This window comes from Hordeum vulgare, chromosome 2H, assembly GCF_904849725.1.
Source record: "Hordeum vulgare subsp. vulgare chromosome 2H, MorexV3_pseudomolecules_assembly, whole genome shotgun sequence".
NCBI classification, from domain to species: Eukaryota; Viridiplantae; Streptophyta; class Magnoliopsida; order Poales; family Poaceae; genus Hordeum; species Hordeum vulgare.
Genome location: NC_058519.1, coordinates 230249600 through 230271598, shown reverse-complemented (window position 1 = coordinate 230271598; position 21999 = coordinate 230249600). Strand labels below are relative to the sequence as shown.

General features: G+C 45.2%; 1 protein-coding gene across 1 annotated transcript; it reads right to left on the bottom strand.

Annotated features, from left to right (window-relative positions):
* Positions 1-1354: 1354 nt before the first annotated feature.
* LOC123425953 (protein LAZ1 homolog 1-like) lies at positions 1355-16997 on the bottom strand. Its single transcript, XM_045109730.1, has 5 exons — positions 16864-16997; positions 3484-3770; positions 3273-3395; positions 2447-2737; positions 1355-1838 (listed from the first exon to the last, which is right to left on the bottom strand). The coding sequence occupies exons 1-5, from the start codon at positions 16880-16882 to the stop codon at positions 1635-1637; spliced, it is 924 nt and encodes a 307-aa protein (XP_044965665.1). The 5' UTR covers positions 16883-16997; the 3' UTR covers positions 1355-1634.
* Positions 16998-21999: the final 5002 nt, after the last annotated feature.

Genomic DNA, 21999 nt, shown 5'->3' with positions numbered 1-21999 from the left:
TTCTCTTGCCAAAATAATGATGCTGCTTAGTCATTTCGTTGGACCTTTGTGCTACACTACTACTTCTACTTCTTCTTCTTCTTCAAGAAAAATGAAACCTCCAAATCCTGCCCCGTTTCAAAAAGAAAACTGTGTTTGTGGTGAAATTTCAGGCAGCCGACGTAGTGGTAATTTCCAGCAATTCTCAGCCTCCGGTTCCTTTGGATTTGAAGTAGTAGCACAACTTCTACTACTCTGCTAGGTTCCTAGCCACAGTTCGCTTTCCTTTTGGCGTGCCATATGGTGGTGTCTGCCGTGGCATCATGCGCCAGTGCAGCGTTTTTTTTTCTCTTGCCAAAATAATGATGCTGCTTAGTCATTTCGTTGGACCTTTGTGCTACACTACTACTTCTACTTCTTCTTCTTCTTCTTCAAGAAAAATGAAACCTTCAAATCCTGCCCCGTTTCAAAAAGAAAACTGTGTTTGTGGTGAAATTTCAGGCAGCCGACGTAGTGGTAATTTCCAGCAATTCTCAGCCTCCGGTTCCTTTGGATTTGAAGTAGTAGCACAACTTCTACTACTCTGCTAGGTTCCTAGCCACAGTGGTAGGGTAGAGTAATAATGGAAGAGGGGCAAGAGGGGGAGTCTAGAGGAGACTGGGTAGGCTAGGACAAGAGGAGGAGTGAGATGAGACTTGTGACCATGGTTAAAAGCTGTAGTAGCGCTGATGAAAAGGTCACGGGACAAGGAGCCGTACTAGGAATCTACAGGAGTTGCACATGACCCCACGTACACTACACACACACCAGTCAGTGGCCGTGCCCACTTTGCCACTGTGTGCGGTCCGCTGCCCTTTCAGGTACCACCTATACCTATACAGTAGACAGACTGGACCCGAACCAATCACTTCCATGTTCCACTCTCTTTTCTCCTTTTTTCTGTCTTCGCATCTCCCTAGCGGTTAGCAGTCTCACAAATACTATGCGACCCATCCAAACCGCACCGCAACATACTATACTCTCTGGAAAATCCGAAAATGCTCAAGAACCAGGGAGCTCGTTTTCAAAATACAATTTTCTACAGCATGAAAAATATTGAAACTGTTAGTGAGCATTCATACACATGTATATCACCTATGTGCAGATTTTCTTAACAATATACTTCCACACGTCACGTACAAAACAAAAAACAAATACACATTTCTAAAATGGGCCGATTTCTGTTAGTTGGGCCGGAATACAGCCTACAAATCACAACATTTTCAGACCATCACACGATTCGTACTGTACACATATAAGTTTCCATGGAAAAAAGAAAAAAACCTTATGTAGTGTTGTGTTATGTTCAGCAAACAACAACATAGACACACCATGATTTCAGCAGGAAACCACATTTATTCAGGACTCCATCTTGGAGCGGGAAAACCCCAAAATTCTCCTTATTGGTGCATTACATAGTTTCACAGCGCAAATAACAGTGCCATTCCTGCATGTTCCTGAATCCTGGACATCTCGGTATTCTATTGTTCAACGTATAACGACTCACTCTACACATGCCCAAAAGGAAATGCATGTCCTATAGCATGTTGAATCCGTGTTCCCAGCACAAACACACAAAACCATACAAGAACAAGCTGCTTATGTTGCTTGGCGGATCATTCATTCTTCTTCTCGAATTTTGCCTTGTCAGCGCCACTGTACGGAGCAACGTGATATGCGTATTGCTGGAGAACTGAGAAGATGACCATTTCCAGGATAATCAAGACATTCTGGATTGCCTCCTGGATGTGCTCCACGTCCAGCCAGAAATGGTGAGATTGAATAAACCCTACAGCAGCCAAAACATCCAAGGCACAGCCCTGCAAAAACACAATACCGTTCAAGATTCAGGAGTTTGACCATATTTCATGTGACAAAAAGTACTCCACTGTGTTACAATTTGGAAGTGTTGTATTTAGCTATTTAATTTCCCACAGTGAACAATTGCATGTTAGAATGTCGCCGGAAGCATCCATAGACAACACGGTTCACCCGCAAGACAAGTCCACTGGAAATCTCTACTGCAACCAAGTTGTACGTTAAAAGGTTAAGCAGCGAACTGTTTTGTGCTCATAAATATTTATGGCAAGGCATGGGAAATTAAATTGCTGATGAAACTCCTAGATTGATAATCATCAGCTATAATAGCAAAATAAGGTGATCAAATATCATGCAGAACAAATCCAGAGAGTAGGTGCGAGAAGAAGCTTCATGCAAAATCATCACAAACAACATGGCAGGAACAGAAGGTCTAAACTATCAACATTACTAAACCAGTACCGCTTCCTCAACCAAATGTTCAGACGCAATCATCAAGACAAACTGGTGTACATTACATCGGTAGCATTCAGATACACAGAAATCTAACCCCATAGATATTTATAAGAAAATTCCAACTCTTTCCAGCCAGGAGAGGATGTGATTTTACCTGCCAGAAAGAGAAGAAGACAATCCCTTTGATGCACAAGAACTTTGCAAGAGGCTTGTGAGGTGCCAGCTCCTTAGCAAACAAGTGATAGAATATGACCAAGGCATATAATGCCATGGAGACTGAAAAGTTCAATATAATTGTGAACGTCCAGCTGACCCAGCTGGGGTACAACCCAAGAAGCTGAAGTACAATAATCAGAATGGAGCATACAGGCCTAACAACAACAAATTGCCAGGTCCAGTACTTCAGAAGCTTAAGTGTCTTGTGCTCCAACCGAACATTACGGGGCTGCAAAAGCACAAACCCAGAAACATCATGGTTACTTTCAGTACACACAAAGTAAAACTACTGAACAAGGTGTGAACACTCAGCTAGCAGTATTGCTAATAGCTTCCAGATTACATATGCAGGTTATAGGTGTAAATATGCAATTGTAGACAAATGATGCAAAGGAAGGTTCAGGAGACGGCAATATTCAAACGCATATAGGAAAACTTAGTGAACAACACATGAATAAATGGAATTTAAAATCATAACTTAAGCATGCATGACTACTGATAGGCACGTGTTTCAGTTAAACCAGATATTACTAACTGAATTACTATTTTGTGGACGAAATATATAAGCCTTTCTGTTAACACCGTGAATCCTTTTAATATTACTGAGCATCCTTCAAATATGGTAAGGCTCAGTATGGGTATGCACCTAGGACCCCTTATTAATTTGTCATTAATAGTGCAGGTTGCATTACCAAAATTCAAGAGCATATTACAGACACTCATCAAATATTCCATAAGTGTATAGAAGAGTGTAAGAAAGATACCAGGAAAAGAGAAACAGGGAAAGAATGATGAAGCACCCTCCCTTTGATTTCATCAGGTACGATGTTTTTACTGATAGATATATTTAAGTAGCTGTACATCAATGCCAGAAACTTAGCAATAACCTGCAGAATTGAAATAAAAGATAGAAGGAAAAGTGAGTGAAATCACAAACTTCAGGTGAAAAAATGCCATCGATCCATGAGGATTTACCAGTGCTTCATAACATTCTTTAACAGACTCCAAGCATGTAAAAAACGTTTTGCTTCCCTTAATATCCAGAAGACCAGCAAAGGAAGTCATAGCATACAATGGAGGCATCAGCACTATAATGAGTATAGCCTTCTGCTCTTTGGGATTTTTCCAATAAAAAAGATGCTGTGATACCAGCTGTATTGTGAAATGCATAGACAACATTACACAACAAGCTGCTCCAAGGAGGGTAAGAGTTGGAGGATCCATTTTCGTAAGATCCATCCCAGGGAACATCGACATAGTGCCTGAAGTTATAGATACTCATATTAATTCATCAGGGTAATGATTTTTCAAAAATAAATAGCATGAGAACAACAAAACACCAAGATCGTTACATTTGTATGATCATTTTCTGAACACAAGTTGGTGCTTGGTTCATACTCTAAACTGCTTCGCATAACAATGTTTCTGGGATTAAATTCGGTTAGTGAGGCATTTTTTTAACTTCCTTTTCATAAGCATGGAAGGACACATAAAGCAGGAGATGACAATGAACACATAACTCAAAATGTAATGAGCCGATATTCAAACTATCTTATGCCATACAAACAAATGCATTGCAAGATATGTCAGAAATTTTCTACACAAATGAAAGCAGGTCAAGATATTCCTCAAAGAACTTCCACCATGTGCAGTTATTACATCACTAACCCAGTGATTACTGTCAGATGATTGGTATGAAACAACAGCATGAAAGGCACCAGGAGGGAAATGATATACCTTGCAGTTGTGATATTTTTATTGCTGAAAGATCTCTAGAAGATGAGCAAATAAAGAATGACCACTTTATGTTAGTATTATTATTATGATTAATATTTTGATAATGGATGCTTTTATTTATCTCATCGTCGTGTCAAGCCAATACAACCACACAAGACTTTAACAGATATTTTATGGAAGCACTAACACCCAATGCCCCATGGTAGTTCTTACTCCCAATTCAAAGTTTTTTCGTGGAAGTTTCAACACTTTTGGATTATTAGGAGCACCCTTGCAGTAAGAAACCATCTGCTTTGGGACATTTTCCATTAAGTAATTTGTACGAGTAATATTACAAACCATAAAGGGGCTAATGTCTACATGCTTAAATAAAAATAGAATGTTATGTATGAAGCTGAACCGGACAAGGATAGTGCTGCATACTATTTCACTTAATCATATCTGCTCCAGAAGCTGTCGGCAAAACGGACAGTAGGGAATATCCACAGCATTTATACCCCAACCCGCGACAGATAATTTTAAGGGCAAAGCTACTGTGTTGCCTAAAGTGGATCTAGAAACTGGGTATCACCAGAAATGAGAATAACTGCATAAGCATAAGATTTGCACAAGAAGCAATCTAGAGCACATTAAGTACACTACAGCGTAGATTGTTCCATTCAGACTGACTAAGCCCAGCTTCAAATCGAGAATCAGCTATGTCTGGCACACAATCAAGTAGTAGCGCTGGCACACAAGGAAGAATCATCTACTCCATCCAACTAGTTTCAGGTTTGAGTCCTGGGCAAACCAAGGGATGTATGCAGGGCAAACCATAACATAACACAGCTAAATAGGAAGCTACTCAACTGAATAAAGTTTTTATAATACTACAACGCCCATAATCACAAACATAGGAACAAAGAGATCCATTATAATTTATAAATGGAGTGTTTTTCTTTCAAGTCTGACAAAAATTATGCACTGGAAATATGGCTGTTGGAAACATCGAATGAACAAGCAGAGAAGAACTTGCTAAAAATGTAAACAATAAAAAATGGTAACAGAACTACGCCAATCCTTTCCCTGGCCCGCCTGTGGTCAAGGTGGACGCTGCCAAAAAAAAAGGTAAGTGTGCCTATCCACACAAACAGAACCCTGTGAGAGCATCTACAACCGGAAGTACCAAATTCCGGTTCCCAAACGCTGGCGGACGCGCCCGGGCGCGTCCGTGGGCAATGACCAGGCAGCACACAAAAAATGCATTCCACAACCAGATACCTCATTTTCAAATCATCAAATCCATATTATTACGTGCAACATGAAACTTAATCTAAGCGGAGATCGTCCGGCTCCGTCGTGCTCATGTCCATCGGCCGGCTGAGCCCCTCGATGTGTTGCACCGGTCGTCGGCGAGGTAGAGTAGGACATGGGGCGCGTACTGGCTCACATGACTCAAGTCACGGCTGTCCCCCATACCCTACTCTTCCTCGTCGGAGCCCTTTGCATGCACATCGCCGGTGGACATGAGATCGGTGATGGATCCGTCCTTGGAGGAGCCGGCTACGTCCACCCATACGCGGCCCCGAAGAGTGCGACTCCGCCTCGCCTAAGTCCGATGCGAGGGCTTCCGTGGCCTCCCGCGCCCACTGCCTCTTACGGCGGGCACGCCGCGCCATGCTTGCGTCTGACGACGCCCATGAGATCACATCGGCCTCGGCGCGCCAACATAGCGGTTGCGCATCCGTCAACATGTTGGGACGCCACACGGACCGCACCGCTTCTGGTGAGGCAACGGAGGCACTGCTCGCGTCGGATCCATGCACATTTGGGCGAACGCAATGGATTCTCAGCGAAAAGAGTTTGCCCCCTGCCGTCGGGCTACCTCCTCCCGGGAGCGGCACGACGCGAGGCAGACGACTATCTCCTCCTCGAGGCTGCGTGGGACGGGCTCTGGATCAACAGATCTAGAAGTGTACCACTCGGATCCGCTGCCAGCCATGCCGGAGATGGTGGAAGATTGTCGGGAGCTTGTGAGCGGAGGGGAGAGGACTGGGGAAGTGGAGTGAAGCGGAATGCGGCTAGGGTTTCGTCCGAAGTGTGGATAGGGTCCAATATATGTGGGGTTGGGTGGGTCAAAGTGAGACGGTTCCGACATGGCGGGCGCGTCTTGGCGTCCCCATATCTGCCCTAGATTTGGGTTGGAAATGGACAGTGTCGGCCAGTCCAGGCATTTGGGCCGGATATGGGGCGTCTCGTTGGGTGGCGTTTTAACATCCAGACACGGACCAGGCAGCCTGCACAGGCGTTTGGGACAGGTATGAACGGGTATGTAGATGCTCTAACATTGTCAACCATGAAATTGTGATGTGGGACAACAGGATGGATGGAATCTTGCATGTCAACATGTGTATCAGAACAAATCCTCAAGTACTAGCCGAACAGGCTATTCCTAGTTTCCCACATCAAACTTGCTTCCAGTCGATTTTCACGAGGCACTTGCATCATTATAAATGCAGTAGAGCAGCTGACAAATGTGAGGAATGAGCAACTGCATTCGGGGGGGGGGGGGGGGGGGGGGCAAAGGCCAATGCATGTACATGTGAGGTAAAATGCAGGAAGCCCCTTATACATCGGGGATATACTGAAAAGAGGACTATACACATCTAACACCCCCCCACCTCAAACTCATGGTGGATCAACAACACTAAGTTTGGAGAGAAAGAACCCATGTTGCGTTCGAGTCTGTGCCTTCGTGAAGAAATCTGCCAACTGTAAATCAGAGGGCACATAGTGAAGAGCGAGAATCTAATCCTGCAGAGCAGCACACACAAAGGAGGCGTCCACGCCGATGTGTTTGGTGAGCTCATGTTTCACCAGGTCACCCGCAATACTGATAGCACCTGTATTGTCTGACAGTAGGGGAGTGGTGCAGTAGCAGAAACACCAAAGTCCTCGAGTAACCATCGTAACCAGATCACCTCAGCCGTCAACATAGCCATCGCTCGCAACTCAGCCTCTGCGCTCGAGCGAGAAACTACAATCTGTTTCTGTCTTCCAGGCAATGAGAGAGCCGCCAAGAAGGACACAGTAAGCAGACAGCGAGCGGCGATCAGAAGGATCACTAGCCCACGTAGCATCAGAGTAGGCTTGGAGCTGGAGAGAGCTGGAGCGGGAAAAGAAAAGACGGTGAGAGATCGTGCCACGAAGATATCGGAAAACATGTAGGAAGTAACTATAGTGAACAGAGGTGGGAGCTGAAACGAACTGACTGAGAATATGGACATGATAGGATATATCAGGACGAGTGATAGCAAGATAGACAAGGCTCCCAACAAGGTGGCGATAGCGTGTGGGATCAATAAGAGGATCAGCATCAGTAGCACGAAGCTGAACGTTGAGCTCCATAGGAGTCATATCAGTGCGCTCATCACCAAGAGCAGCACGAGTAAGAAGATTCTGAATATATTTTTCTTGGGAGATGAAGAAGCCATCAGAGGTCGAAGAACCTCAATCCCGAGAAAATAGTGAAGGGGACTAAGATCAGACATCGGGAACTGCTCGCGGAGACGGGCCTTAACAAAGGCAATGTACTCAGAGTCGTCGCCAGTGATAATCATGTCATCCACATATAGAAGGAGAAGAGTCCGACCACGAGGAGAGGTGTTGACAAACAAAGTTGGGTCATGATTACTAGGCGAGAAACCAGCGGCAGTCACCACAGAGGCGAACCGCTCAAACCAGGCGTGAGGGGCCTGTCTAAGGCCATAGAGGGAGCGCCAAAGGCGGCAGAACATACCATCAGGAATAGTGTACCCCGATGGTGGCTGCATATAAACCTCCTCACGCAACTCACCATCGAGAAAGGCATTCTGAACATCAAACCAAGACACGGACCAATGACGAACAAAAACCACAACAAGGAGAGTGTGGACAGTGGTCATGTGGGCCACATGAGCGAATGTCTCATCATAATCATGTCCCTGCTCCTGCTGAAAGCCACGAGCCACAAGACAAGCTTTGTATCGCTCAAGAGAACTATCGGAACGAGTCTTAATCCTACAGACCCACTTGCACGTGATGGGACGAACACTAGAAGGAAGGGAAACCAGATCCCACATGCCAGTGCGCTCAAGCGCAGGAATCTACTCGGCCATCGCAAGCTGCCATTCAGGCTGGGTCATGGCAGCCCGATAGGAAGTGGGCTCAGCAGCAGAAAGACCATACCGGTCAGGAGAATAGCGATCAGGTGGGGGGCAAGGCCGAACACGGAGGTTATGAACCGGTGGAGGCGTGGAAGGAGGTGCGCCGGAAGTAGACGACACATCAGTAGGATCGTCCATAGCACGAGGACGGCAAGTGTAGTGGAGAGGAAAAGGGGAGTGAGGCCGATGCATGGGAGAGGAGGGTGGACAGGGAGATGACAACGGGGGGGAGGAGGAAGGAGTAGAGGGTGGTGTCCGTGGTGTATAGGGAAGAGTGAGACTCGCCGAAGGAATGGGGGAGGCATGAGGCACAGAGGTAGATGTGTCGGGAAGAAGAAGAAAAGAGATATCTTCAACAGAAAAGCTCGAGGAAGGTCGCGGGTAGTAGGAACAAGACTCATCAAAAGTCACATCACGCGAAATGCGCAGCCGACAACCAACCGGATCCCAACATCGATAACACTTGTGCTCATCACTGTAGCCAAGAAAGACACACTCAACTGACTGAGCAGTCAGTTTGGTGTGTTACCGCGGGGCAAGAAGAACATAGCACACACATCCAAACATACAAAGAGCTTAGTAGTTAGGAGAACGACCAGAGAGACGCTTCATAGGAATACCAGCCTGCAAGGCAGCCGATGGTTGAATGTTGATGAGATAGGTGGATGCGGATACGGCCTCAGCCCAAAAGTGGGGTGGAAGAGAGGCGGCAATCATCATCGCATGAGTCGTTGTGTTCGGCAATGCTATTCTGTGCATGGGCACCAGGGCAAGAGAACTGGGAGAGAGTACCCTGTTCCGCAAGAAAACCACACAACATCTAGGAGATATACTCGCCTGTTGAGTCAGCACAAAAGATACGAACAGGCGTGAAAAACTGAGTGTGAACCATGGCAGCAAATCGCTTGTACATAGAGAGAACCTCACTGTGAGATTTCATAAAGTAGAGCCAAGTATAGCAAGAGAAATCATCAATAAACACAACATAGTAGCGATGACCCCCTTTCAAATCAAAGGGAGCGGGACACCATACATCAGAATGAACTAAGTCAAAAGGATGCTGAGATACAGATTCACTGGTAGGATAAGGTAAGTGAGTCTGTTTGCCAAGTCTACATCCATCCCAATGTAAAGAAACACTCCAGAGACAGACCCTAAGACACCTTGGCGCACTAAAGAGACAAGCGAGAGCCACAGATGTGACCAAGACGACGGTGCCACTGCTGGAAGGCCGTAGAGGAGGAGGCGGCAAGCGCATGAGAACTAGCAAATGTGATGGCAGCGAAAAGAACACGAAGCCAGTCTCCCAAAGGCCCTCAGACTCACGGCGCCGAGGGCTAACGTCAATCAGAGCCTTGGTGCGACGATCCTAAACAAAGCAAGAATCGGCATCAAGAATGACAGGACAACCAGAATCAGTAAGTTGGCCAGCGGAAAAGAGATTCATGGTAAGCCGGGGAACATGGGAAACACTAGAAACAGAAAAAGACGAAGTAGAAAGAGTGCGACGACTAACAACTGGAAGGGGTGTGCCATCGGCAGCGAGAACATTGAGAGGAAAATCAAGAGGTCGAAGAGAAGACAAGGCCGAACAATCAGAAGACGTATGAAAAGAAGCTTCAGAATCCAGAACCCACAAAGATGTACCTGACTGTGTAGGCGCTGGCGATGGCGGAGTGGTAAAAGTAGTCACAGCGACAGCAGAACCAGTCGATGAAGAGCCGAAGGAAGCCAGTATGCGCTTGAGCCGCACAATGTCCTGGTCGGTGAGTGACAGAGTCGGGGAAGACGCATGAGTCCCACTAGAAGAAGAGCGGCTTGGGTCTCGCTGCTTCTGGCGACAATCAGACTCGACGTGACCTGGCCTGGAGTAGTAGTCAAAAAAGGTGCGAGACTCTACATGACCTGGCCTGGAGTAGTAGTCAAAGAAGGTGCCAGAGCGTTGTCGACCCTTCTCTGCATAAGGCGGGCGGCCCACCCCCACCTCTGAAGGTGTGGGCGGGAGTGGTGGAGCGGTGAGGCGAGCAGACGATGCAGGAGCTCCGGCAGCCAACACAGATGGAACCGCAAGTAAACCAGCAGAATGAAGACGAGCCTCCTCGGCACGAAGCTCAGCAAGCACCTCCAAGATAGGAACACGGCCACGAGCAAGCAAGTGAGCACGTCGAGGCTCAAACTCGGAATGGAGGCGAGATAAGAACTCATGAACACGCTGAAACTCCAAGTCTGACCGCAAAGTCTGGCAGCAACAGCAAGCACCACAAACAACTGTCCTGAGAGAGTCAAGTTGACGCCAGATGGCAGAGCTCTACGTGTAGAACTCATCAACAGAAGAGTCACCCTGCTGAAGAGCATGCTCCTGGCGTACCATAGATAAGTAGAGAGCATCGCCAGAGGGTTGATATCGCTGACAAAGGTAAGACCACATCGCTACAATGGTGTCGAGGCCCATAAACTCAGAAGCAAACTGAGGTAACACACTCGCAGTGAGAACAGCAGCAACCCGAGCATCATCATTGCATCAATGAGTGTAAGCAAAGAGATCATCTCGGTAGACAGAAAGAGCATCTGAATAAGTTGATACCTGTTGATCATAAGCGTCAACTGCAGCAGCATCAATAGCCTTGGCTGCATCCCGATCAGCCTGAGAAGCATTAGCAGCAAGAACAGGCGTCACCGGCAGGGTAGGAGCCACAGGGGTGACAGGGCACGGCGGACAGAGGACCTCGCCAGAGAGAACGCCCCACAGGAGAAGACTCCGCATGAAACCCACAAACTCAGCATAGTTGGTGCCATCAAAGATCATAGAGCACCGAGGAACAACCACATAGCCCGATGAAGACATGATGGGCTCTTTTTTTAGGGAAGTCAATTGTCACAGATCTCGATCTGGACCGGGAGTGAGCAGGCGCACGAAGCAGAGGCACACTTGAGGCTGCTCACGAGCGGGAATGGGCGCAACGGCCTGGGGCGGTAGCAACCTGGGGTGGCTGCGGCGGTCGAACGAGGGGCGGCGGCCAGACGTGGGCAGTGGTGGCCGAAAGGTGGGCGGTAGGCAGCTGTGGCCAGTCAGATCTGGCCGGGACGGGGCTGGCAGCGGCCGGCCAGATCGGGGAGCAGCGCCCAGCCAGAGGAGAGCAGCTCCTAGTCGGAGGAGCGGCAAAGGGGCAGCGGCCGGAAAAGCAGGGCGGGGCCTAGCAGCAGCGGCGGGGGGAGGGGAGCAGGCACAGAGTTGCAACATGTGAAAGAGAAGCTAACCTAACATATAATGCCATGTTGAGGAATGAGCAACTGCATTCACAGGGGGGCAAAGGCCAATACATGCACATGTGAGGTAAAGTGCAGAAAGCCCCTTATACATCAGGGATATACAGAAAAGGAGACTATACACATCTAACACTAACTTTGTACTAAACCAGCGTTAATTAATATGGATCGAAGGGAGTAACAGAATTGTCATAGAAATTCTCTGGGTCACTCTGTAACATGCATATGTTACTAGCTTATGTTATTATCTTCATAGTGGGGAGTAACATATGTATGGTGTCATGCAACACTTCAATTATTAGCTTATAGACTCATGTTATCTTGGTATGTGATGTTACTCAATAACATAGTATGAGTAACTAGCTATGTTACTCAATTCATATCTCAGCTCATTAAATAACTGCCACATAAGCAAAATTACTGAGTTAGACCTTATCTTACCGTTGAAATTAGTCCCATTACGGGTAGTCTAAATGCACCACTTTGCTCCCCAAGCATATGGGCAATCAATACAACAAATAAGGTCCCATTTGGGAGACAAATAAGTCTTGACACTGTTAGGTTGATCTCCTCCCGATCGAGTCCAACGGCTCGATGGGCCCCTGACTCGCGCCCTGATCGGGGGCGCCCAACCGAATACTGGTTGGTGGGCCCGTGTCACATGCGCAATATAAAGAGGTGGGGGCCGGCGGCTCTCAACAAGAGGTTCGTCGTGAGCCGCACACCCCACCGATACACCTATCGATCTAGGTTTCGTGCAGTGCTGACACGAAGCGCCGCCACCATCTCACCCACTCTCTGCCATCACCATCGTCGCCATCCACCATGGCGACCCCATCGGGCTCCTCGAGCCAAGGTGAAGGTAAGCCCACCGTAGGTTGTAAATGGGTCTACAAAATAAAGTATGACTCTAATGGGAATATAGAAAAGTATAAAGCACGACTTGTGGCAAAAGGATTTACACAAAGAGAAGGGATAGATTACAATGATCCCCAGTCTCATGTAAGGGTTCCTTCAGAATCATAATGGCATTAGTTGCACATTTTGATTTAGAGTTACATCAAATGGATGTAAAGACGACATTTCTAAACGGGGATTTAGAAGAAAATGTCTACATGAAACAACCCAAGGATTTTATCATGGAAGGCAAGGAACATATGGGATGCCGCCTGAAGAAATCCATTTATGGACTAAGACAAGCATCTAGATAGTGGTATCTAAAGTTCAATGAGACAGTTAAAAGATTTGGATTTAAAGAGAATGTTGAGGATAACTGCATTTATGCAAAGTTCAAAATGGGAAATATATTTTCCTAATCTTGTATGTGGATGATATCCTGCTTGCTAGCAGTGATGTTAGTCTGTTACAAGAAACAAAGAAGTTTTTGTCCTCAAATTTTGATATAAAAGATCTTGGTGAAGCATCGTATGTTTTGGGCATTGAAATTCACCGAGATAGAAAAAATGGAGTTTTAGGACTATCGCAGAAAGCATATTTAGAAAAATTGAGTTTTAGGACTATCGCAAAAAGCATATTTAGAGAAGGTTCTCAAAAAGTATAATATGCATGCGAGTAAGGCCACACCTGCTCCTATAGTCAAAGGCGACAGTTTTGGGAAATTCCAATGTCCCAAGAACCAGTACGAGCTCGATTAAATGAATTCAGTGTCATATAGTTTGGCTGTTGGAAGTTTACAGTACGCACAAATGTGCACTCGCCCTGACTTAGCTTTTATCACCGGGGTACTCGATAGATATCAAGAGAATCCAGGCATAGATTACTGAAAGATGGTAAAGAAAGCATTACGTTTTGCGCAAGGCACAAAGGACCTCATGCTAACATACAGAAGATTTGATTCCCTAGAGATAAAAGGGTATTCAGACGCAGATTTTGCGGGAGACAGAGATGATAGAAAATCCACGTCAGGATATGTGTTCACTCTCGCTAGAGGGGCTATTTCGTGGAAAAGCTCCAAACAGTCCATAGTTGCATCGTCCACGATGCAAGCAGAGTTTATAGCATGTTTTGAGTCCACCGGGCAGGTGATATGGTTAAAGAAATTTGTACCCGACTTGAAAGTGGTAGATTGTATTCACAAACCACTAAAGATGTACTATGACAACCAGCCCGCGGTATTCTATGCTCACAACAACAAGTCGAGTAATGCTACCAAAACAATAGATATAAAGTATTATGTCGTGAAAGATAAAATCCAGGATTACACTATAAGTCTCGAGCATATAAGGACAAAGGATATGCTCGCGGATCCGCTAACGAAAGGCTTACCACCCAATGTGTTCAAGGAACACTTAGCCGGCATGGGTTTAAGGAAAAGCCTATGATTCCTGGATCATGAGAGGCCCAAAAGGAACAGAGTTTGTTTCATAACAGAGAGGTATGTTGTAGCTGTCTGATTCTATTGGCAATTGAGCTGTGACGATGAAACATGCTCTATGTACTAATCGGTGATGAAACTAGTAAAGTATAAAGTATAAAGTTAAAAGTAAAGTTGAGATCAAGAGGGAGAATGTTAGGTTGATCGAGTTCAACGACTCGAGGGTCCCTGACTCGCGCCCTGATCGGGGGCACCCAACCAAATATTGGTTGGTGGGCCCATGTCACCTGCGCAATATAAAGAGGTGGGGGCCGGCGGCTCTCAACAAGAGGTTTTGTTGCAAATATGCCCTAGAGGCAATAATAAAGTGGTTATTATTATATTTCCTAGTTCATGATAATTGTCTATTATTCATGCTATAATTGTATTAACCGAAAACCGTAATACATGTATCAATATATAGATCACAATGTGTCCCTAGTGAGCCTCTAGTTGGCTAGCTCGTTGATCAATAGATGATCATGGTTTCCTGATCATGGACATTGGATGTCATTGATAACGGGATCACATCATTATGAGAATGATGTGATGGACAAGACCCAATCCTAAGCATAGCACTAGATCGTGTTGTTCGTCTGCTAAAGCTTTTCTAATGTCAAGTATCATTTCCTTAGACCATGAGATTGTGCAACTGCCGGATACCGTAGGAGTGCTTTGGGTGTATCAAACGTCACAACGTAACTGGGTGATTATAAAGGTGCACTACAAGTATCTCCGAAAGTGTCTGTTAGGTTGGTAAGAATCGAGACTGGGATTTGTTACTCCATGTGACGGAGAGGTATCTCTGGGCCCACTCGGTAATACATCATCATACTGAGCTCAATGTGACTAAGGAGTTAGCCACGAGATGATGTGTTACGAAACGAGTAAAGAGACTTGCCGGTAACGAGATTGAACAAGGTATAGGGATACCGACGATCGAATCTCGGCCAAGTATCATACCGGTAGACAAAGTGAATTGCATACGGGATTGATTGAATCCCCGACATCATGGTTCATCCGATGAGATCATCGTGGAACATGTGGGAGCCAACATAAATATCCAGACCCCGCTGTTGGTTATTGACCAGAGAGGTGTCTCGGTCATGTCTGCATGGTTCTAGAACCCGTAGGGTCTACACACTTAAGGTTCGATGACACTAGGGTTGTTATGGGAATAGTATACGTGATTACCGAAGATTGTTCGAAGTCCCGGATGAGATCCCGGACGTCACGAGGAGTTCCGGAATGGTCCGGAGGTAAGGATTCATATATAGGAAGTGGAGTTTTGACCACCGGAAGAGTTTCAAAGATCGTCGGTATTGTACCTGGACCACCGGAAGGGTTCCAGGGGTCCACCGGGAAGGGTCACTAGCCCCGAAAGGCTATATGGGCCAAGAGTGGAAGGGAACCAGCCCCTAGATGGGCTGGTGCGCCTCCCACTTCAGCCCAAGGTGCAAGAGAGGGCCAAGGGGGGCAAACCCTAGGCGTGGGGGCTGCCTTGGGCGCCAAGCCCACCCTAGGGCGCCGCCCCTCCTCCACTTGGCCGCCGCCCCTCCCATCTAGGGCTGCCGCACCACCTAGGGCGCACCCTCCTCCCTCTCCTCCTATATAAACCCAATGGTTTGGGGCTGTTGGACATACAATTCCACCTCTCCCTCGGCGCAGCCCTATCTCTCCTCTTCCTCATCCTCCGTAGCGCTTGTCGAAGCCCTGCCGGAGTACCACACAGCTCCACCGTCACCACGTCATTGTGTTGTCGGAGCTCTCCCTCAACCTCTCCTCTCTCCTTGCTGGATCAAGGCGTAGGAGACATCACCGGGCTGCACGTGTGTTGAACGCAGAAGTGTCGTTGTTCGACGCTTCGATCGGAATCCACCGCGATCTGAATCGCTGCGAGTACGACTCCATCAACCGCGTTCTAGTAACGCTTCAGCTTAGCGATCTTCAAAGGTATGAAAATGCTCTACCCCTTTGCTCGTTGTTGGTTTCTCCTAGATAGATCCTTCTGAAGCGTAGGAATTTTTTTGAAATTACTACGTTCACCAATAGTGGCATCCCGAGCCGCACACCCTACCGATCTTGGTTTCGCGCAGTTCTAACGGGAAGCGCCACCACCACCTCGCCCACTCTCTGTCATCACCACCATCGCCATCCACCATGGCGACCCCATCGGGCTCCTCGAACCAAGGTGAAGGTAAACCCACCGTTAATCTCTAAGCCTACTCGATCCAAAGTCTATCAGACACTGTAAACTGTATACAGGGTAAATTACTTGTCACCCCAAACAAACTTCCATAACATGTGCATTTTCTTAAAACGATGACACGATGGACAGTAAATTGCATTTGCAGGTAGGCAGGTACTGACCCGAGATAATAACACTACCAAGAACTTGACCGAAACACTACCAAATTGCAAATTCGCTCATGCCATCGCCCTCGCCGCACACAGCAAAACGGAGCAAAAGCAGAGTTAGGGCAAGAGCACGCCACCGCATGAGATGCCAGCGGCACGAACACAGACTCCTCGAGCCTGAGCGGCCGGCGCGGCTAAATCCGTGCACCTTGGCCACGGCGACCGTGCTGTTGGTGCACGAGGCGGCAGCAAAATCGGAAGCCGGCGACGGGGCGGCGCTGAAATCGGGAGACGGCGATGGCATCGAGAATCGCAAGCAGGCAAGGATGGACGCGCTAAGCGGATCAAAACAAAGAAACCCCGGAACCAAGGGATCCACCGACAGAATGAAACCGCCGGTTTGCTGTCTGCGGGGAGAGGAGAGAGAACTCTCACCTTGTTGAAGGATCTCCATGCCGGCGGAGGAGCTCAGGGGCAGAGCTTCTCTCTCTCTCTCGGTTCCTGCTCCGGTGCAGCCGTGCAGAGACTTGTTTGTTCTCCTCGCGACCCGCGTGGGAGCAGGTTTTTTCTGCGAGGGGTCATAGCGTAGAACCCTCTAACCCTCAAATTCTAAAAAATAACCGCTTTTTTTAAATTTTCGTCGACAAAACGACGTATACTAGAACCCTTAAATTCTTAAACCCGTAAAAAAATTAAAGGTCCAATCCGCAAACGTCATCGCAGCCTGTGGAAGTGAGGGTTGGGGGGAGAAACTGTCCCCGACCTGCACTCCACTTCCTCTCCAGCGCGAGAGGGAAGTTTCAGCTCCCTCCCTCGATCCGCCGCCGCTCCGCTCCGACCGCCCCGGCCGCCCATCCGCCGCCGCTTTCCCGCCCCGCCGCAGCCCCTCCGCAGCGCCGCCACTGCCGCAGCACCACGCCGCCCCTGCCGCCCCGCCGCCGCCTCGTCCCCGCCGAACCTCCGCAGCCCCGCAGCGCCGCCCCGTCCCCGCAGCCCCTCCGCAGCCCCAGCCTCCCCTCCGCTGCCGCCGGCCGACCCTCCGCAGCGTCGCCCCGTCCAGGCCGCCCCTCCCAGCGCCGCCTCCCCGGCCGGCCCTTTGTAGCACCGAAGTTTGAGGTACACATTTTTGCTATTTTGCTTCATTTTTACATTTTTGTTTCATTGGACATTACTCACAATTGTTGCCGCTCACATTGTAGATGTACTCGTTTTTGGGACAAAAAAACCTTGGTGAACATCATGAAATGTTGTGTGATTCTACACAACATGATCCTAGAGGATGAGAGAGGGTTAAACCTCCCTTGCTTCTATGATAATGTTGGTACCCGTGTGCAACCGGAAAGAAACCCTTCTCGCATACACGCCTTTCTTCAAGCACATCGTGAGATTAAGGATGCAACCATTCATGGTCGTCTCCGGGATGATCTAGTAGAGCACCACTGGCAGTTGGATGGGCGGCGTACTGGCCCATGATGTATCTTTGTTTTACTTTTCTATGTCCTATTTGATTCGAACAATTGTTGTAATTTGCTGAAACATTGTTTTATGTTGTTATTTGCTCAAACATTGTTGTAATGATTTGAATGATTATTGTTTTATTCGGTGTTGTAATAATAACTAGAATGATTATTGTTTTATGTTAAATGTGATTGAATTTGTGATATGTCATATGATGAAATGTGATGAAATGTGTGATATATGAATGACAGTTTTAAGGTTTGGGGTTGGGACAAAGACTGGAACTCTCAAACCCAACCCTTATAACGGAATATTCTATAAGGGTTGGGTTTGAGGGTTCTAGTCTTTACCCCTGTTTTTCAACCCTTAAAAGTGTCAAAAATGTGCAATTCTCAACCCTTAAAACTGGTTTTTGTTTTAAGGGTTTGAGCGTTCTACTAGAATTGCTCTTAGAAGGTCTCGGCCGGTCTACGTCCAATCAGAGCCGCATGGGCAGGGCCGAATTTAATGTTCGATCTCCATCATGTAGAGGGCCCGACAGGCTTGCCGACCTGCCGTCCATCGTCGTGAAGAAAATACCTATATGGGATTCGGATTACCGAAATTGGATTTCCTTATTGATCCATATGTCACTTAGACTTTACTTTTTTTTCCTTTCTTTTATTTGTTTGATAGGGTCTTTGTCCAAAATTACTAATTAAGAAATACTACTTTTAAAGATCACTTCCATCTCCCAGATCGCGACAAGTGACGCACTACATGTGTGTCCTTTTTTCATAATCTAAGAGTTTTTCTTTTTTCATAGATTCGTATTTTTAAAATGTTTTATTTCCTAAACAGTGCGTTCAAATTTTAAACCATTTTCATCATTGGATTTTTTCTTATCGAGATCTTTAAAACTAGATCCCATGCTGATAGTTTGTGACAAACTTTTTTTGCAAAAAAAACGAAACAAAAACATCGTGTTTCTCGTGAAAAAAAAACGTTTTTTTTTGCATTTTTTTCCTTTCCGAGAGGTATGGTCGTGCTTCTCGCGAAGTCAAAACCGTACCTCTCACGAAAAAAATTATATTTTTTTCTTTCCGAGAGGCACGGACATGCCTCTCACAAAGGCAAACCCATGGCTCTCAGAAAAAAAACAAAAAACACGTTTTTTCATTTTCGAGAGACACGACCATGCCTCTTGCAAAGGCAAAAGCGTGCCTTTCTCGAAAGCAAAACCCTACCTCTCACGAAAGCAAAACTATGCCTCTCATAAAAATAATTAAAAAACTGATTTTCCTTTTCGAGAGGGATGGTCGTGCCTCTCGTGAAATCAAAACCGTGTCTCTCATGATAAAAAAACAGAAAACGAGTTATTTTGCGAAAAAGAATTTTTTTTTTTCAAAAACTAAGGAAGACCGATGAAAAAACGAAACACGAAAAAACAGAAAAACAATCTAAAAAATCAAAAACACGTACGAAAAATAAAAAAACATTTAAAAACATTTAGAGCGCGACACATGACGAGTTTAAAACATGCCAAATGACAGCACGTGAAAGTACTCAGACTCCTGAACTAACGCTCGCTAAACTTCCATCTTCGTCTCTATGTAAAAGCAGTGGTCCTACTCGACCCTCGTTAGCTTCTAAACGAGCAGCTTGCCGGCCCAATCCCACAAGCAAACGTAAAAAAGTAATGTCTAGGAAAATGAAGTCTGAGTTGCAATCGAACCTGCGTTGCGCGTCACGCACTAGTGACTCAATATGTACTTTGATACAGCGGTCAAATGTAAGTATTTTCTATTTCTAAATAGTTATTACCTACTAATTAATTATTTTTTCTAGATATGCAACTATACCATAAAAATAAGTCATGCACGTAAGTCATAAACTGCATTGTTTTTACATTACGTTATGCATGCAAGCATCATAACATTAATTCATACATATTAGTCACAAGTTAATTTTTGTACTAGATGTTTTATTGAAAACATATGTGTTTGTCGCTTGCACCATATTTATGTAGTTTACACTCACATTGACATTCTTTTAACAGTAATTCATTTTTATACCTTTTTTCTTCATTCTTAAACTTGCATTTTCTTTCCATTAGTTATAGACATTTTTTAACAAATTTTATGTATTTTTTTAGCAAATTTTTCGCAGCAACACGTCGGGTCATCATCTAGTCATACACAGTGGCAGATCCTTTTTTTAACCATTCCTTAAAAAAATGAATAACGTTTTCTTTAACAAAATTTGAAACTCGAACAAACTTTTAAAAGGTGATTATTAGAAATACGTGATTAATTATTGAAATCACGAACAAAATTTGAAATCCAAACATTTGTTTTTTTATAAGTTTCAAATATAAATTGAACTTTTGTAAAAGTATGCCGAACAATTTCTAACTACACAGGTTAGATATTTGTGATATATAATGAACGAATTTGAAATATACATTAAACATTTTGTTAACATATGTCGAACATTTTTTAAATAGATGTTAAACAATTTTTTTATACACCTATAAAAAAATTAAATACATATCGAACATTTTATGATATATGTTAAACATTTTTTGATAAAATTGAACATTTTTTAAATTTAAAAATTCGAATAAAGTTTGAAAAGGTGAACTTTTAAAAAATCAAACATTTATTGTATTTTTTTATGTATATGATGGACAGTTTTTAAACGTACATTAAACATTTTTGTAATAAACACTGAACAATTTTTGAATACACGTTGAACAGTATTGGGACATATTTTGAATGATTTTCTAAATACACGATGAATATTATTTTTTTATATGCTGAACAATTTTAAAATATGTTTAACATTTTGTTAATATGCAGTGAACATTTTCTTATATATACAATGAATATTTTCATAAGACACGGTGAATTCTTGGTATAATATAAAAAAAAGAATAAAATAAATATATCAACATAAATAAGAAACCATAAGAAGAAACGAATATGAAAAGGAGAAAGAAAAAAAGTGAAACACAAAACTAAGAGAAAAAGTGGAAAACCCAAGCAAGAGATAGTGACCGAAAAAGAAAAAAGCACGTACATGGGCCGGTCCACCTCACTCCATCACGTAGAATTTTTGAGCGAGGCCATTGCTACTCGATGCACACGGGCGTCCACTAGGATTCGCCTCCATCGTCACGGGGAAAGTAATACCCCCCTTCTTTCTCAAATCCCCTAGGATGGACCCGTGAACTCTAAAGTCAGTTAAATCACCCCCCTGAATTCTTTGAAAACGTATCAATCTGCTCCTTGAGTTGGTTTGCTCTGAATCGTAGGCGGTTTTGGGTTAGAGTGCGTCCACTTGTCAAAAAGAATGTGATCTTAGTGGCGGTGAAGGGTTGTTCGACAGGGTCGGGATCCTATGGGAATCGATAAAAATCGACGTTGGGAGTCCTGTGGTGGGTAGAACGTCCTCAAGGGATTGTGGTCTTTGCCGATGGCGGTGAGGTCATTCAGCAATTGAAGAGGGGGTGAATGGTGCCCTAGGTAGAGAGCTTACCGTCTGAAATTGAAAGCGTAGACGCATTAGAGGAGCTTCATTGGCAAGGAGTGGGAGGAATTTAAAGGGAATATATATGTCGAGCATATTGTCCTCATGGTCAAGATGGTGCCACATGCGGCGTTACGTGCGGTATGAGGGTTGCTTCCATTTCAACAAAGACAGTCAATGAGCACATCATTTGCCTCGCGATCATCCTTCTTCGATGACATGAAGCTTTCCTTCTGGCTAAGTTTTCTTCTTGCTACCATCAATTCATTAAAGAACTATTTAAGTTTGTTCCTTCAAAGCGAGATGAAGTTCCCATTCAAAGCACTCATGTTTGAGTTTTCTTCTAGTTTCCATCAATCGATTCAAAAACCATTCAAGTTTGTTCGTTGTAATATATCAGAAGTTTAATTATGATGTGCGGCCCACTAGCGTGTTTGTTTGAGTACTTTAATCACTCGCTACACCGCTCTCTTCCTAGCAGCTACAAAACCATTTAAATCGAGGCTCATCAACATTCAGCTCGTAAGAGCATCTAAATTTTATTCATCTTGTGTCTTTTACCTCTTGCTCCTTGTTTTCTTTGTTTCTTTTGCATTTTTATGT